Source organism: Sebastes umbrosus, chromosome 13, assembly GCF_015220745.1.
Source record: "Sebastes umbrosus isolate fSebUmb1 chromosome 13, fSebUmb1.pri, whole genome shotgun sequence".
Lineage (NCBI taxonomy): Eukaryota > Metazoa > Chordata > Actinopteri > Perciformes > Sebastidae > Sebastes > Sebastes umbrosus.
In genome coordinates this window covers 21,200,846-21,219,191 of record NC_051281.1, presented here as the reverse complement: position 1 = coordinate 21,219,191, position 18,346 = coordinate 21,200,846, and the positions used below count along the sequence as shown (strand labels likewise).

The window sequence follows — 18,346 nt, the reverse complement described above, 5'->3', positions numbered from 1 at the left end:
TGTGATTAAAAGGAAAAGCCTCAACTGGGAATCATCAGGAATGCTCCCATGGCGGCTCTGGATGCACGCTCTTGATTGGTCGCTTGATGTATAATTCAGGTTAGATGGGAGACCTTAATGAGACTGGCTAATGATGTTGACAAGTGTCTCAGCGTTGATGAAGAAACGCCTGCACACTCACTTCGAACCTCAACTCATTTAGATGGGCAACGTTTCGATACCAATCAGATCTTTGTCAAGGTCAAACTGGTAACCACGTTGTAGCTGCATTTTGATAGTTTTCCATAGTTTTCACCATATGTATAACATGCATTATTTTAAAGCAGCTATAATCCATATTTTTTATAATAAATTACCAAATGACCTTGTGAAAGGGGTCGCTCTTGGTGATAAACCTACAGGGTATTATTACCCAAGTCTTCAGCTCTCCTCAGCTTTACAGAGCTTTATAGCTTCAGCTTATTGTTTAGCGGTCCGGCCCACAACTCTGCTGTTTTGATTTACTCTCATAGCGTTGTTTTCGACTACTGCAGGCTGCTGTTTTCTCTAAAAGATATAGTACGTGACTAGCTAGTTGGTGACTAGATGGTGAACATAGTGGAGTATTTAGCAGCTCAAGAGCCAGATATTTCCATTGGGAGTTGGTGGAGACCAAAACAGAGCTAAAAGAGAGTGGCCAGAAACACGACTAATTGGTCCCTAATTGCTGGATGTGTAAATAAGCAACCTTTTGCGATCAAGTTCACCATATCAACTTATCAAAAGATGTGAAGATTGTGTTCACAATTTATTTCCGCTGCCCCCAAGCGGCCAAAAAAACATCAGTAATTGCAGGTTTAATGTATGTTAAATCAAAATATCCACGATATGTGTATAGATATTCTGGTGTTGTATTTGTATGTAATTTTACATTTTTGGAGAGATGTTAAAGTTAAAGTTGTCTTCCTTTTTTCCCCTTTTTCATAGTATACTATTTGAATTGTTATTTGTCTTAAGATGTGTATCACCGCGGCAGGTTATATGGCTGTCTGTCAGCTTATTGGTATCCTTTTTTAAACAATTTCTTTTCACAAAATTAATTTGTGGTTTTAAGTTATTGTGCAGACTTTTTCATCAATGCCATTGTCTGTTAGCCATGCACCTTCATCTGATGTACGTACAAGTAAAGGTGCTAAACGGTAAACAAACAAACAAACAAAACACAGAGAAGCTCTGATTACAACACATACAGAGGGAGAGTGACTTCATTCTCTGCTCAGGTAGACATTACTCCTATTTATCTATACACAGCAAATAGTTGTTTGCTGCTATATTAATGCTCTGAATTTCGAATTTAGCATCTTGAAGTTCTCAGTGTCTCAGCATTTCCACCACAGGCACTCACAATATGCATCTCCATAGCAGAGTTTTCAGAGTGCGTCTCACTGAGCTCTCTCCTCCTCTCTCTTCCTCGCTTGCGATTCTGCTTTCACTGGCTTTTAGTTCTTATGATAATTTCTGTGGGTTGGAGACGGTTTGTTGGTGAGCTGCAGAGGGAGAAAATCTAGTTCCCTGTTGAAATATTTAGCAGTATTCAGCATGCGGAGAGAAGCTAAGCTGTACAATGCGATGAATGTTACTCCAGCTTCTCACAAACTCTCTGCAGAAAGTAAAATAACAAGGCAGTGAAAAAGCTCGGACGAATACAGTGATCATTCCTGCCAGGTCCTGTTACAAAAGAAGGAAACGCTCGTGTATTTTTTGGCTAAACATTAAAAGTGTAGCGTTAAAATATCAAACATGTAGGCTGACTTTCTTTTCAAGACTTTTTGTGTCATAACTAAATCTCACCACCACACTATCTGTTATATGATGAGTGTTTTTAGATTTTGAGCATCCAGCAGTGGGTGGTACATTCTTGTAAAAGCCCAGACAGACAAGTTGTTCTGAATCTACCAACCCTGTGTGTCCTTTTCCTAAACTTCCCCTCTCTAACCATCTCTTCTATTGTTCTGTATTTTAAAATGAGACTCTTAATCTTATTTTTCTCCGATGGACCAGCTGATTCGGTGAAATTTGACATTTGTAATTTCACAACGTATCCTCATACAACGGTTCGTATGATATCTTACGAGTCAATTTCCGCTCCGGTCTTTTCAAAATAAACTTCCGTCTTCACAGGAAACAACTTGGTTAGGTTTAGGCAATAAAACTACTAAGTTAGGTTTAGGAAAAGATCGTGGTTTGGGTTAAAATAACTCCGGAAGTGGAGTGGTTACTACGGACATCACATGACAAATTAATCAACGTTGACTTCTGGGATATACGAATTACAGTCCATTACTTTTCGAAGGTATAGCTACGAACGGTGGATGAGAACAGCGAGCATTTCACACTACAACATCACAGCGGTACTTGACAGTCCAGCTCGAAGGTCATGGCACTGTGGTACATAGAAAGATGTCACTCTGTAAGGTGATCACAACATCAAGTGGATGATAAGGCCTAAACGATGAAATAATCACTAACAAGAAACATGTCTCTAAATATCCCAGAACCATCAGATTTCTTGTATGCCACAGATGTACGTGTTGGCAGCATCAGTATCAATTATTGATGGAGCAAACCAGATATAAATGTACAAATTTGAAAAAATGAATTCACATTTTGTAGAGTAAACCCCCCGAGGTACCGATAACAATAAACGGACTCTCATTCTGAGGTATTGGTTTCATTTCAATTGTGTACTCTGGCTGTCAGTGGTTTTGTGCTGGCACAGATGTGCATACCAGATGAGCAGGGGAAATGGCATCATCTCTACAATTACAGGAAGGTCATGACCCGCTGTCACGGCAACCGCTTGGCATCCGTTTGGAAACTGCTTGGCACCCGCAACCTGCAGATTTCATAAACCTGCAATTAGGCACTGGGCATGTATCGGTCAGCACACCCTGTGAAACATCTGCTTGTCTGTGTGCCTGTGTGTGTGCCTGGGTGTGTGTAACAGTAAGAGAGATTATAGAGAAGACACATGCCAGACACAAAGGAAACAGATTGATGAGAGACAGAATCATTTTGTTATGCTGAGATGAATAATTATTAGATGTCCCATTTGACAATAATAAGCGTGAAACTGAAGGACTGGCTTTTCTTCGGTGTGAAAGTCCTGTCATGGATGCAAAATCACACATCATTGGTTTTGTTTCCAGGTTGTTTTCCACCTCTTCTTGCCTGTTCAGAGTTGCCGGCAGTTCCTTTGTATTTTAATCCTTGTTGCCACTACACAGAGGAGGAGGATAAGGCACCCTGAGGTTCATGCCGTCACATGCCGTGTATTTTGAGTGTGAGTGAGAGAGAACTGGAGAGCACTAAGAGAAAGAAATACTCAAGATGAATGAGGTACTCAAAATGAATGAATAGGAACTGACGAATATTAGATAATGCCAGTAGGGCTCTCCCAAATACCATTTTTTGGGCTTCAGAGCTTCGGTGAGAAATATTCTAAGGTATTCGAAGCTTCGCGGCGCAGTGCAGCAGGCTGACATGTTCTTCTGACACAACAAACAGCGATACCCATCTGAGAATAACTAATAATTATTAATGTTGAATATGAATAATGAATAATGTTGTGGGATTATCACTTATTTCATGGTCTATTTTGGTATTTATACATCATTATTACATACTTATATATAATTTTTTTTAAAACGAATCACTTGAATACTGATTTTGAGGATGATTACCATGGCAACGGTCGAAGCATTCGGGTCAGTCCTAAATGCCAGAGATTCATGCCAGATGGGCGAATTATTCAGTTTTCTTTCCTGAGAATAAAAAGTAAAATTAAAAGTTGGCCTTTTTAACATTAAAACGCTGTTGCGGTATACTTATTATTTTGCTATTTTCATTCTTTAAAAGTCACCAGAATGCAAGAAACAAAGTCTCTGAAACTCAAATTTTCCGAAGGGAAGACTCCCCGACTCCCCAATTTGGTTTTGAAATCCTCTGAGGTCTGAAGGTTGGCAAGTATGAGAGATAATATTGTCACAAATTCTTTAGGCCACAATAATCTTGTAGTGAAAATCTGATATTGTGACAGCCCTAGTCTGAATGAAGGTAAAGAGTAAAAGATAAACTTTAGTGCCTCAGCATGAACACCCCTTTATATGTATTAATCCACTTTTCATGAGTATTTACTAGTGAGCTGGAATGCATTGAATGGCACCCACTGTGGTGTGAAAAAAAGTCTTTATCCAATTTACATCAAAACTTCAAAAAATGAAAGGAACAGACTGAGGACTTTTGATGTTGGGATCAATCCATCTGTGATTCACAAGCCATAGCCTATACCACATCTGTTCTTGTGCCGCCTGCGTCCCGATGAGAATTCACATTATTCATTTTTTTTCTTATTTTCAATTTAAACCGAGGATTTTAATTGTTTCTTTATCTGATTGCATTCTAAAGCAAAGTCTATTTCTGTCTGTGCGTGAAAGTGGGACATGATGCTAATTCAAGATATTGCTCTTTAAAGCAAAGTTGGTCCCTTTTAAAAAAAAAAAACAAAAACCAATAAATTACCGAGAGCTTTTATACGGAGCTCTTACTGTGTTGTCAAAGGAGCTGCTGTGGAGAGCCATTTAGTAGACTGGACAATGCAGCAGCAGCAGCAGCAACAGCAGGAGAACAAGAGAAGTGTGGGAGTAAGATGTGATGGGGTCCTGTGATCTCTCAGCAGTTTCTATGGCATCACTTATGCACCATTTATCGGCTGAATATTCAGCAGGCAGTGAGTGAGTGAGTGAGGGAACGAGTGAGTTAGTGAGTGAGTGAGTGAGTGAGTGAGTGAGTGAGGGAACAAGCGAGCGAGTGGGTGAGATTTTTTTAAAGAGAATGAAGAGGAGGATTTATGTCATATCAGTCAGGCTCTATATTTTCTGCATGACGGATAACGGTCAGGTACCTACTCATACTCTGAAAGGGAAAAACTGTGGAGGCAGATATGTCTGTGACGAGTTTCCTGAGCCCAGGGCAAGTGTGGTTATACAAGACAGCCCTCTTCTTTCCCATCTAGTTTACGGACGCCACAGATCCTGATGGGATTTGATAAAGAGAGGTGTCCTCGTGTTGACACACAAACACACACACAGGTGCATCTGGAGTGCACCCGACCTGTATGTCCTTGAGCTGTACGGCTCATGAAAATATTCATTTATTTTGCACTCTTTTTTTAGCCTTCTTTTTTATAACATCATCGCTGTTGTCTGAAGGCAATTTACTTATGATGGATGATGTGTAAACCTGCTGATAATCCCTATAATTGAGATGACTGGCATTTGAAAGGGATTGATGTGTTCTTAAGTGATTGACGTCTAATGTGGATATTCTCTGTCAGCTTTCGTTTTATGTTAAGAAAATATCGCAGTTTACTGACTTGACTCTGTGAAAACTGGCTTTAAGCCGCTTTCCTGCATCAACAGATCATAATTGATACAACAAAGCAATACAATATATTTAACAATCAGCGTTAAGGAAAGCAAAAAAATCCTCAAAAGTCAAAATCAAAAGGCTGCATTGGGGTGTGTGGGTGGAGTAGCTGTTTTAGATGAATGAGTTATGACTTTTGTCAGCTGTTAAAGATCTGTTCTTCCCACAAAAACTGTTTATGTGAATATTTGAAGTAGGAAGTGGTTTCCAGGAAGTAACTAAGTACATTTACTTAAAGCAGAGGTGGGTAGAATTGGAGCAAATATGATTTTAAAAAGTTATTTTTATAAAACTGGCACTATATCCTGACGGAAGTGCATGAGACAAGTAATCTGAAAAAAAAATCACGTGTCCTCCGGTGCTCCTAATGGCATCTGCAAGATTTCACAGACCGGAGGAAAACAACCAATCAGAGCCGAGCTGGAGGCTGCCGTCTCTGTGCAGCTGTCAATCACTCACAAACTCCGATCAAACGGTCAAACTATGCAGCGCTGATCAAATATGAATCAATATTCTGTTACTCCTATTTCTCGCCTGAAATGTTTTGATGGCTCTGACATGACGGGGAATCACACTGAATTTTTGTGTATGTAGAAAAAAAAGTGCATCTGCCCATAGCTGTTTGGAAGCTGGCACATGTGAATGGGATTTAGTTTGCGGTGCTTGCAGCATTGTTAAAAAGAAATCCAACAGAGAGAGATGTTCTCTTCCCAGAATCATTGTCCCTCTAGATAATCCACAGAGCAGTTTTTATTACTTTCTTATTATTTTCTACCTGAGAAATGGGCATAAAAAGAGAGGTTGTTGTTGAGAGTTGTATAGACTTGTATTTGTGTACATTTCTTGTGATGAACAGGTGATTCTGTTGCAGCAAGTCATGTAGAGGATGAAGGTTAGAAGAGGGGAAATGACTCGGGGTCATCAACATACAGTATAGAAGACAGCCCATTTTTACACAGAAGTGAAAAAATGACATCCAGGAGTGAAAAGATGCTGGATGTTTATTGAGAAGATATAAATAATTTACTGTTTGAAAAGCTTTGCGAAAATCACTACATATAGCTCCAGTAACATGGTTTGAGTCTTATAACTTGCAACGATTTTGGAGAGGTGAATTTCACAAAAATAGAGACAAAAAAATTGAAGTTTTTGAAGTTGACTTATTACCCTCAATGTAAAAACTACCAATATACTCAGCTTAGCTTGTGTTGGATTGGGTCTTGTCCTGATTTTGGTGCAACACCTCAAATGTTCTATTATTTAGAGCAATTTTTATCCAACAAGATGTTAAACCAGCCTCAAACAGAAGGTACACACACACCTGAGGGAGACGGAGAGTGTTGCCCAAGCAAATATCACTCACTCAAGTATTCACCATTTAGTGTGTGTGTGTGTGTGTGTGTGTGTGTGTGTGTGTGTGTGTGTGTGTGCGTGCGTCTGTGTTCAGTGTGCACGTGTGTGTGCAGGTGTGTGTTTGTGTGTTTGGGTGACATCACAGCAGTGGTGACATCACAGCAGTGGTGACATCATCAGTGCATGGTGACATCACCAGATGGAATGTGATGGATTAAAGGAGTGGTGACATCAGTTGTGACATCATAAAGGAATGGTAACATCATAAAGGAGTGAATTTCAGGAGAGAGTCCCAGAATCACACAACTGTAGTTGAATCTGAAGACTCGATCAGACGAAACACATCGACTGAGAGAAGCAGTTGTCTCAAGAGAAAGAGGTATGAATTTTATGAATGCATTGCTTTAGATTAAACCTCCCAACAGTATATGAAGCAGTTAAAATTAGCCTCAACATTTATATGCAGCTTACATGTTAGTTAATAATAATAAGGGCTGCAACTAACGATTATTTTCACTCATCAGACTATCTACTGAGAGAAGCAGTGAATTTCTCTCCAAAAACCACGAAGCATCGACAAGAATTGACTATCTCAGCATCATGTTATCATCAAGAACTTCCCAGTCAGAAGCCATTATGCCCGAGTTCAACGTCCGTCGCGTTGTTTCCAAGCTGCTCAACTCCTTCTTTAAGGGGATGACGGCGGATCAGTGGGGATTTTTGAAATCTGGCACCCCCGACGACGCCACTATGACCATGATGGGAGAGTTGCTGTTGGACATGACAGCGGCCTTGACAAAAGCTTTCCTGAAATCTCTCGGGAGCAGGACCCTGGCGTCTGAGGACGACGTCCAAATCAATCTGGGCGACACCATCTCTCAGGGTTTTGCCGAAGCTCTGGGCGTCGACGTCTCGGTTCAGTGTCCGAGCTCCAAAAGTTTGACTACATTGATTTCTGAAGAGGTTTCAGAGAGCGTCCGAAGTGCCCTCTCCTGCCCCGAAGGCATAGTTCAGCGCCTCACTCCTCCCAGCAGACTCAACAACATGATTCTGCACGCCTGCAAAATGTGCCAGGCGTTCATCGGCAAGATGAAGTCGGTGTTCTCGCCTCGACCGCGCAAGCAGAGGACCATCTGCGAGGAATCAGATGTGGAACTGGAACCCTCAGACGACGAAGACCGCCATGCGGCGACGCCTTTGTCGGACGTCGTGATTGCGATGAAAGACATCACATATGTCAAAATCATCATCAAGACGCAGTTGAACGACATCACCGAACCTCTCTTGGTTGATGTGCCAGACGCCGAGTACACGGTGCTGCAGTCTCAAAACTCTCGGGAGATTGAAGACGTCGCAGAAGAAATCGCTCGGAGTATCGCCGAAGATGCTATAAGACCGACTCCGTCGGCGCAGAAGAGCAAACGCTCCAAGAAAAGCATCGGAAGCAAAATTAAGAAGCTTTTGGCAAAGTGCTTTGCCAAAACGTGCATCCATCGCATCGTGGCACAGATGAGGAAAAGATTCCACCGGGGATCCAAAGTTCATAGCCGGGAGTCGGCAAAGTCTCTCACAAAGAAAATTACCGATCTGATGAAACAACCAGAAAACCGCGATCTTCTGGGACTCGGCGCTCCACTTGTAAACATTCCCCCCGGTCGAGTCTTGGAGTTCACAAAGGTCTTAAGTGATCTCCTCTACACACACATCACACATGGGCCAGAGATCATCCCCGAGCCGGTGATACGTGCCAACATGCGCGCCGACTTGCAGCGGAAGGTGCTCGGTTTCCTGTGTCTGGCCAGATGGTGGCAGATCTTTCAGTCCGACAACCTCGTCGACAATATGAGACACGCCATACTGGGGACTAAGCCCAGGGCCAAGAAACCTTTGGCAATCGCTGCACCGCCTGCCCCGCCTGCCCCGCCTGCCCCGCCTGCCCCGCCTGCCCCGCCTGCCCCGGTATCCGTGACGAAGAGTCGTGATGACTCTGCAAGGCGAGCGCGGAACGAACAAAAAAAAAACTGCGTTGAGTTGATCTTGGAGCGGCTGGTCACGCGGATCTTCAAGAAGGCAAAAGTGACCTGGACCCTTTCAAACGTCCATGACATCATCCAGCGCCTTGTTGAACAAACGTGGGCCGAAGTCGAGGGTCTCGATTTTGATTCCAGCCCAGAAACATGGGAAAACCTCGAAAAGGCCATTTACCGGGACCTGATTAAGACATGGGGCAATGCGATGTGGGTGCTGGTGTCCTTTAAAGGGGGTCAACCGGCAGTCGGAGAGCGTATCGCCTCCGCCGTCAAAGGTCACCTGATGGCACCACCGAGACAGAGGTGCTGCATGGTATGCAGGTGCTTCTCTTCTATGCTCACCGCCATGACGAGGTGGTAAAGCGGTTTATGGGTTTTCTCCGGGAGCTCCGGTTTATCCCACATATAGTGAATAATTGGACTTATTCTATAGATAAAAAACGTCTTCAATGTGTCATTCATCTTGAAGGAAAAATTTACTTTTTCCTTCAAGATGAATGACACATTGACAAGCCCTCGTATTCATTCTGAAGGAAAAATTGACTTTTTCCTTCAGAATGAATGCGAGGGCTTGAGCTCTCAGCGCCACCTCAGTAGTTAGTGTTGTCTACTGTTGTGTTACGCACGGGTTCGATCTGGGCGATCCAGTTCTCCCACAATCAGTGCATAATAATGAACATCTAATTAAATACAATAAATAATAATAAAAATAAATCATATTCATTCATTTCTGCTCATTTCTCTCATCATTTGCTGTAAATATTCAACTCAGACTGAAGTTCTGCTGATTCAGTGAACTTTTATAAAGTGCAAAAATAAAGTACAAAGAAAAGTGTGTTTTGCACACTCTCTTCCATCATATACACTAATCTTAATTATTGCTAATTTTAATGAGTTTACCTGCCTGACTGTAAACATGTAGAGAATTCTTGTAAAGGAGAATCAGGTTTCTTGTCTGTATTAGCTCATACAGTCTGGAAATAGCTATTAATATTTAAAACCACGTCTATTCCTGGCCGATCAGAACTGTTGTAATTAAAGATCATTAAACCTTATTTATTATGTTTATATATTTATTTACTGACACCTTCACTGTAAGGTGTATCAAGACATATCACAATGATGGTGTATTGTTTTACTAGAAACATAAATGCACTCTTATTCAATGACAATAAACAAGGTTATTTTAAGGGGACGTGCGTTTTTAAGTGTAAAGAGAACTCATACATTAGTTTGTTCAATAAGCCTATAAATGTGGAGGACACCACGGCTGTCCACATTCTGCAGACAGGTTCAGATGAGTTTACCAGGTCAAAAAGTGACTGTGAGAGAGCTGGAAAGCATCTCCATCACTCAAGGTGGAGGGAGCACACACAGTGAAATACGTGTGTGTGAGCAATTACATTGCATTACATGAATTAGTAGGATCTATTTGCTCACCACCACTGATGGCGCATACCAAGCGACAAGTGGAGATATAATACGAGAACTGAATTGCGGAGCTATGCTGGGAATTTTGCGACGTCACTGGACTCAATGTACCGAAAAGATTGATAAAGGTGTCACTTGTCCCCTCCTAAGAATGCCTGAATGACATCTCCTGTTAGTTTTGTTGCACCTGTGTGTGCACTCCCACACAGTTCTGAGAAGAGGTCTAATCAAACAAAATATTTATATCACGTGTGGGATTATCATGGGTGTGCAGGGCCTTAAAGTCATCTCTTTTAGCAGCCGATTAGGCTGTTGTCAGGCTATTAAATAGGCGTTAACAGTCGCTATAGGTGTGGGCCAATAGGGGCCTACTCCACCCACTAGTAGGTTTTATCATCTATGCACATGGTAGATCACCGGAAGAAGGTATAAAAGAAAACGACAGCGACCTCTAGTGACTGTAGTTATTATGACGGGAGCAGAAGCGGAAGTCAGGTGCTGTAGTATAGACAGTGTGGAACCCCATGTGGGTATGATGGATGGGACACAAACCCTGGGCTTTCATCCAGGAGACCAGAGTTTGCATCCTGTGTGAAACCAACAATGTGTAGTTGTCTTGTGTTTGTAGTTATTTTAACCCAAAACACATTGCTATTCCCTAAACTTAGCTGTTTTGTTTTTTTTTGCCTAAACTTAAATAAGTTGTAATTTTATTGCCTAAACTTAAAGAAGTTGTAGTTTTATTGCCTAAGGCTAACTGTTTTTTTTTGTTGTCTTTTTGCCTTAACCTAAAGAAGTTGTAGTCTTACTGCCTAAACCTAAAGAAGTTGTAGTTTTGTTGCCTAAACCTAAGGAAGCTTTTTTGTTTATGATCAAAACCTGACATTTCATTCAGTTTAACAACATGTTAGAACGTGTTGCTTTTAAGTTTCACTTTCACTTTTATCGTAGTAGGCGTAATAGGCCCCTAATGACCCACATCTTCGGTGCTATTAGCGACTGATGACGCCTATTTAATGGCCTGATAACAGTCGAATCGGGTGCTTTTAGAGTAAAAAATAATCTTTTAAATGTGTTGTCATGAGTTTAGTTCCTTTTCAGCTCAGCCAGCTTGAAGGGACATTTCTGTGTCTGTGTTTGATTGACAGTAGCTGGCAGGCTGAGCTCCTGTACAGTTGTTGCGGCGTCTGCGGAGCGAGGATACACAAGACCAGCCTTCGCGGAAGTTTTTTACCGATCCAATACACCCCTTTATCTCAAATCTGTAAGTGATTGGACTGATTCGACGTCGCAGCATCAAAGCCGTTTTATACCAAAGTGGAAACACAAATAACAGAGCCAACTCAAGTATATTACTCCTTGGTTTTATATTTTATATTTTCTGATTCACCATTTACTTGAAAATAACAGATCTCTGTTATGTTTGTAGGTCCTCCTTCATTAGAAAGATTTTTCTCTTCATGATCGGTTATTTACCCCCTGTATCATGAATAATAGTATAGTCAGGGAGAGGAGAGGCTGATGTCTTTCAGCTATATACAAATTTTGTTTGTCATTTCCATTCGGTTCCATGTGAGGCTGAAAATCCCAGTGCGTCACTCAGAAACTATAGTGCGAGATATTTACATAATTTCCACTTTTGCTAAAAAAAACAACATTTGGGCTGTTAAATAATTTCTTCAAATTATAAAACATTGTAATCATAACCTATATTATTCAATAATGAATTTACAAAGTGAATATACGCAAATAACTATTACATTTTTTTAAAAAGCATTCTGCCAGTAGAAATGTCTCATGCAAATTCAGCATCTGAGCAGTGAAGAATGATGTAGTTTGACTGATCTGTACACAGTCGTAATACATAATAATGCAGGTTTTTAAATAAATGAGCAGATGGGTGTCAGTTTATTTTAAGGGGGAACATAAAAAGAGTCTTTAAAAAAAAAACATGGCTGTGCTGTTAGAGGTTACTCTGCGCCCTTATTAGTATTTGGACGGTGCACATAAATGCAAATACAAAGTCCAAACTAACAAAAGTGCTCTAAAATCCGACTGACAGTTGATGCATCTGTGCTGCAATTGTTAGAAACAAGCGTCGCTTCAGGTGATGGTTAAGAGGATAGGACATCTCACTTCTCTTCCTCTCTCCTCACATCTTTCCTTTCAATCTGTCCTTGATTTTCCCTCATTTCCCCCCGTGACTGTTTGTTAGGTGTTAGGTTGTTCAACAAGCTAATGTGCAGCCCCGGACGTGTGTTCATGTTTATAAGTTATATAAGAAGGAAACTTAAGCACGAACGCTAATGTGGGTTGTTCAAGGTCTTGTGTTGTGTAGCAGGTTGTTGTCTAACTGTCTCTCTATGGTAGAACAATGCTGCTGCTTTATGCAAAGATTTGATTGGCTGAATGGAAACAAGTTCTACATCTTGGACAGAGAAAACAAACCATTTAATTTCTGTTGGACTTTTAAAAGTTAAAAGTGCATGTTTGTAACATAGGCTGCTGGCTCACAGTATTCTTACCCACCATATAAACATACAGTAGGCTGCATAGCTACTCATAACATTATGATTTACAAAGGCTGGAGTCACTTCAATGTCATTTTTCCAGATCACTCAAACCAGGGTCTGAAATTACATTTTTTCCTAACCTCCCACTGAGGCAGGTCACTGAACATTTCTACCGGCCACTCAATTTATTTTCTGACACTTTATGCTGAACACTTTAGAATAGTAAACACTGAGTCAGTGGTACTTGACAGTAGCACTATGGAATATATCATGTAACCTTAATCCGTAACTATTTTTAAAATCATACTTCTTAATATCTGCCATGGTGGCCTTCAGTTTTTATCGGACACAGCCAACATTTAGCCTGTATGTGGCAGGTGGCAGGTGCTTATTTCATTCCCTGAGTCAAACTGAAGTGTAAATCTTAAGTTCACCTCGGAATGAGTTTGTTAGTGTGTCTCCAGTGAGCAAACCTGTTTGCTCACTGGAGACATCACCACATTAGAAAATAAATAAACTGGTTAATCTTTCATGCCTCATTGACTGAATTAAAAGTGTATCTTAGTTTTTGACACGCATGAATATGTAATAACCTAGGTCTTATCACCCTGGGCTGAGATTTGTCCTCTCTTTAAGAAAGCAGGCTCTGGAGGTTATAATGGGGGGGGAGCAGGTAGCCTAACAGGTTATGACTATACAGGACTCAATTCTTCATAAACAGTATAGGCTGAATTGCTAAAAGTCATGTGATTGACTATTAAAGCACCAGCACTACAGTACAATTGCAAATGAAAGCAGTCTTGTGTGTTCTTATGACGCTAGTTTGTTGAGCACAGTGCAAGATAATTCCGGTGAAAAGTGGACACGTTTCGTCTTATTTAAAGGATCCAAGCCCTTTTTGATAAACATCACAAACAACTAGGGATGCACTGATACCGGATTGGATATTGGACCGATAAAGCAAAACACTGTAACGCAGGGCCAAAACTGAAATAAAACACAGGCAGCGCAGCAATGGGACTCAATGGATCGGGTATTGTTGACAATGGCGCCAATCTATTCAATTCAATACTGTGTTTATATACTATATACATTATACAGTGGAATTTGAATTCCTGTTTAAGTTTTGACACATTTGTTGCTGCATTAATTCCTGTTCATTTTGAAGATTTTTTTTTTACAAAGTTGTTGGTGTACGATTTATTATTTTAATAATTGATAATTCGGTAAATTTGTATCTATTTATTTCTTACATTTGGTTTTTACAAATTTAGGAAAACAATATTTAAGTCAAGCTTGTAGTTGCCATACACATAAAAGAATGATCCCAGTCACTTCCACACAGTGAGGCATACAGCTCATTAATTAAACACATTAATTATCAGATCGGTTCTCGGTTTCAGCCGATACCCAAAGCCCAGGTATCGGTATCGGGACCTGTGCATCCCTAAAAACAACTTTTGCCATGCAGGATCCTTTGATCACTTTCTTAACTGCACGAGTCAAAGAGTCCACTTGCTTGATTTCCATATTGTTCATGATGTCAATCCTCTGTGTTTTGCTTTATAACTACAATTCATCTCAAAAGACGGATGCCATTTAATAGGGTCCCATTCTGTCTTGCATTGAGTCATTTAGTTAACACTGACATTTAACGTGAATGAGATTTTTGAATCCAGATTTTTTCATTCATCTGCTGTCATGAGAGGCTGATATATCAGCAGTATACGGGACTGACTTTATTGGGGTTCAGTTTTCAGTTGCCCCCTCTCTCTCTTCATCCACCTTCCCTCTCTCCCTCCCACCCCCACCCCGCTACCCCTCTGTCCCCTCTCCCAACAAGTGAGGACCCTCTCACATCCCACTCCGTTCAGCGTTGTATAACTTTGAGTTGAGACACTGGTATCAGATCAGTTCTCGGTGTCAGCCGATACCCAAAGCCCAGGTATCAGTATCGGTATTGGTATACCGGTGCATCCCTAAAAACAACTTTTGCCAGGATCCTTTGATCACTTTTTCTAACTGCACGATTCAAAGAGTCCACTTGCTTTGATTTCCATATTGTTCATGATGTCAATCCTCTGTGTTTTGCTTTATAACTATAATTCATCTCAAAAGAAGGATGCCATTTAATACGTTATTTTTTTTTAGTTTAGCCTCTTTGCTTCTCTACTCTTTGTAAGAACTACCTAAGATGACAGACAACAACTTTGGAAATAATGTATTTGACTTTTTGAGCATCTGCCACTGTCCCATTCTGTCTTGTCATTGAGTTAACGCTGATATTTAACGTGAATGAGACTTTGAATCCAGACTTTTTCATTTCTCTGCTGTCATGAGAGGCTGATATATCAGCAGACTGACTTTATCGGGGTTCAGTTTCCAGTTGCTCCCTCTCTCTTTTTCATCCCCTTCTCTCTCTCTCTCTCTCTCCCTCCCACCCCCATCCCCATCTCCTCCCCCTTCTGTCCCTCTCCCCAACAAGTGAAGACCCTCTCACATCCTGCATCCGTTCAGCGTTGTGTATAGCATTGAGTTGAGTTATAGGTGTCTGCTGGAATTTATTTCCCCCTCATCCATTTCCACTGTTCTAAATCGATGAAGATGACAGAGTGCAGGTGCAGCCGCGTTAGAGCCAGCAGAGGACGGTGTGTGGTGCACTAGGACCAGGGAGAGATTCCTCCTCCTCTTCCTCGTCGTGTGTGCATTGCAACTCCAGAGAGCGGAGCTGTGGAGGAAACCCCCCATCGGATCTGGCCATTATATCCATACATTTCTTTTTCCCCCCCCCATCTCCACCGCGGCGCTGCTGAGTGGGGATCGCACCAACCAGTGCGTCTGGGATGGAGAAGCACCCAGGAGAGGATTAGGAATTGAACACGATTTTTTTGCGTAAAAGTGTCAGGTTTTTGGGAGGAAGGAAGGAAGGAAGGGGGGTGATCATTTTGCAGCTTCTATCAGCCCCTATACTCGTTTTGACATACATGTTTTTTTATTGGTTGTAGTATTTTTTTTTTTTTTTTCATTTCTACTCCATCATCCGTTTTTATTCCAAGTGCGCAAAGTCACATCTGCGTAGGAGAGCGCGCTTTGGCGCACTTCTTCTTCTTCACCCCCTAAAAAAGGACAGAGAGACAAGATCTCCATTATTCTGTTTGGATTTAAAACCCGGACGATTGGCTGAATGGGTGACCTCGCTGAGACACAGACTATCACTGGCTTGCACCCATTTGATGGAAACGTGTTTTCTCCATTGAGCCGGAGTTGTGATGTCCAAAGCTTTCCTCACTGACTGACAGACAAACGGCGTCGTTACCATTTTGGAATCGAGTTGAAGGTAAGGCCAGTTTTTCATATTTTTTTTCTGAGCATTTCATAAAGTTGGCAGTTTAATTGCTTCTTCTTCTTATTATTATTATTATTGCGGCAATGAAATGCCCCTCTGTGACTCTGGGGGGGTTTCTGTTGAACAGTTGCAGCAGTTAGAAGAAAAACACACACACACTCACTCAGTGGTGGAGGAGATGTGATATTCAGCCTCCAGTTTAAAAAAGGAGAAGTTGAGCATCTGCCACTGTTGCAGCAATGAGATGAACTCCTGTATAGATTATTATTATAGGCTCCATGGAAACAATATCAATAATTGAACTATAGTGGTATATGTCGCAGTGTGCAGAGAGGGAATCTCTTTTTTTCTTTTTGACTGGGAGCTCTTATTTTGTATATTTGGCTCATGATATGTTTTTGCCCAGTGATGGAGATGCCGGAGGAGTCCTCTGCAGTGCAGTCTCTCTCAGTCTCTCAGTCTCTCTCACACACACACACACACCAAGACCGGCCCGCCGGGCTCACTGGAGCTCACTAAGGAGGAGAGGATTTAGATAAAGGTGTAAACGAAGCCGCAGCTTTCTCCCTGAAGGTAGTCTACCAGTAAGCCTTATTATTATTATATATGCGCACAATCCTGTCTTTTTTACGGAGGATATATGGCTGTGGGGTTGTTACTGTGAGGCTGCGATTTAACAATGAAATAGAGCCAAGTTTTTTTTAATGGTTGCGCCACAAAAATAACTTATCATGCTCTCTCTGTCTCTCTCTCTCTCTCTCTCTGTTTGTGTGTGTGTGTGTGTGTCACGTGCGCGCACACACTCCCCTCACACACACACACACACACACACTCCACAGTGATTGAGTTTGATTGTGCGTGAGAGAGAGAGAGAGAGAGAGAGAGAGAGAGAGAGAGAGTGCGTCACGGTCAACACGAGATGCCAAAAAATCGTCCTGACAAAAAAAAAGCTCATCCAGTATATGATTTCGGTGATTTAACAGTATATTGGGGATGACAGCTCCACGCTTCATCAGCATGCATTGTAACAGAGTTTAAAAAAAAAAAAAAAATGTGTGCCATATCGACCTACTGTACGAGTTTCCCACGAGGACAAACGGCGCGCTCCCTTGGGTGGAACCGCGCGGATGCCGACGCATGACGCATCTGAGTCTTGAGTGATGATTGATGATGATCCTATTTCTGGAAGTCAGTGCTTGCTGGATCAGAAACGCCAGACCACTTTTTTTTTTTTAGCCTTATAGTGGCAACCCCCTCAGGAATTGTCAGCTTTATTTATTTATTGATGTTTTTAATGTCATTTTTCTTTTTTTTCTCAATGATGCTACAAGTCGTTTTGGAGAGAGATTGTTGGTCTGTTGGGCTCATCTTGAACATGCATGTCAAGATAGAGAGGTTTCTTGAAAACCAAGGTTGCTCACTGGACTGAATTTTGAACCCCCCCCCCCCCCTCCCAAACCTGGTCTTATATTCCCTTAATCAGATCAGACTGTGTTTTTTTAGTTTATCAGGTTAACCTATATCAGGGGTCAGCAACCTTTACTATCAAAAGAGCCATTTTAGGCAAAAATAATAAAAAAAAAAAACTGTCTGGAGACGCAAAACATTTGAGCATTGTGATGAAGGTACACAGCTTATAGTCTAAGTCTAATACAGTGAGGGACAAAGTGCAAATGTACTACAGAGTATTAGGCTCACATTGAGGGAAAAAAATCTGAGATTTCCATGATAAAGTCATAATATTACCAGAAAAAAGTTGTAATATAACGAGAATAAAGTCATAACCTTACGAGAAAAAAATATAATGACACGTAAAATTAATACTTTATAATATTATGTCTTTATTCTCATAATATTACGACTTTTTTTCTCATAAATTTATGACTTTATTCTCATATCACAACTTTTTTTCTCGTAAACCTATGACTTTATTCTCGTAAACCTATGACTTTATTCTCGTAATATTATGACTTTATTCTCGTAATCTCAGATATATATTTTTTCCTCAATGTGGCCCTAATACTACGTCGTACCATAGACCTACAACAATGATACATAAAAAATGAAAATGTAAACAAAAAACAGTTATTCATTTCCATTTCTAAAAATCAACAGGGAGCCACTGGAGAGGGTCTAAAGAGCCGCATGTGGCTCCGGAGCCTCAGGCTGCAGACCCCTGACCTATATGTATATGTGCTGGCAGAGAC

General features: G+C 41.1%; 2 protein-coding genes across 3 annotated transcripts in view; both read left to right on the top strand.

Moving 5' to 3' along the window:
* The first annotated feature begins 7,074 nt into the window (after positions 1–7,074).
* On the top strand, positions 7,075–9,576 carry LOC119499720. The gene is made up of 2 exons (XM_037788874.1): positions 7,075–7,198; positions 7,344–9,576. The coding sequence occupies exon 2, from the start codon at positions 7,420–7,422 to the stop codon at positions 9,208–9,210; it is 1,791 nt and encodes a 596-aa protein (XP_037644802.1). The 5' UTR covers positions 7,075–7,198; positions 7,344–7,419; the 3' UTR covers positions 9,211–9,576.
* Positions 9,577–15,329: 5,753 nt separating this feature from the next.
* Positions 15,330–18,346, top strand: part of il1rapl1a (interleukin 1 receptor accessory protein-like 1a) — a 204,018-nt gene continuing 201,001 nt past the window's right edge. The window contains exon 1 of one of the 2 annotated variants that reach the window (XM_037789517.1): positions 15,330–16,130. The gene's annotated coding sequence lies outside the window, so the exon portion shown is untranslated. The remainder of the gene's footprint in view (positions 16,131–18,346) is intronic. The other variant, XM_037789518.1, reaches the window with a different exon arrangement.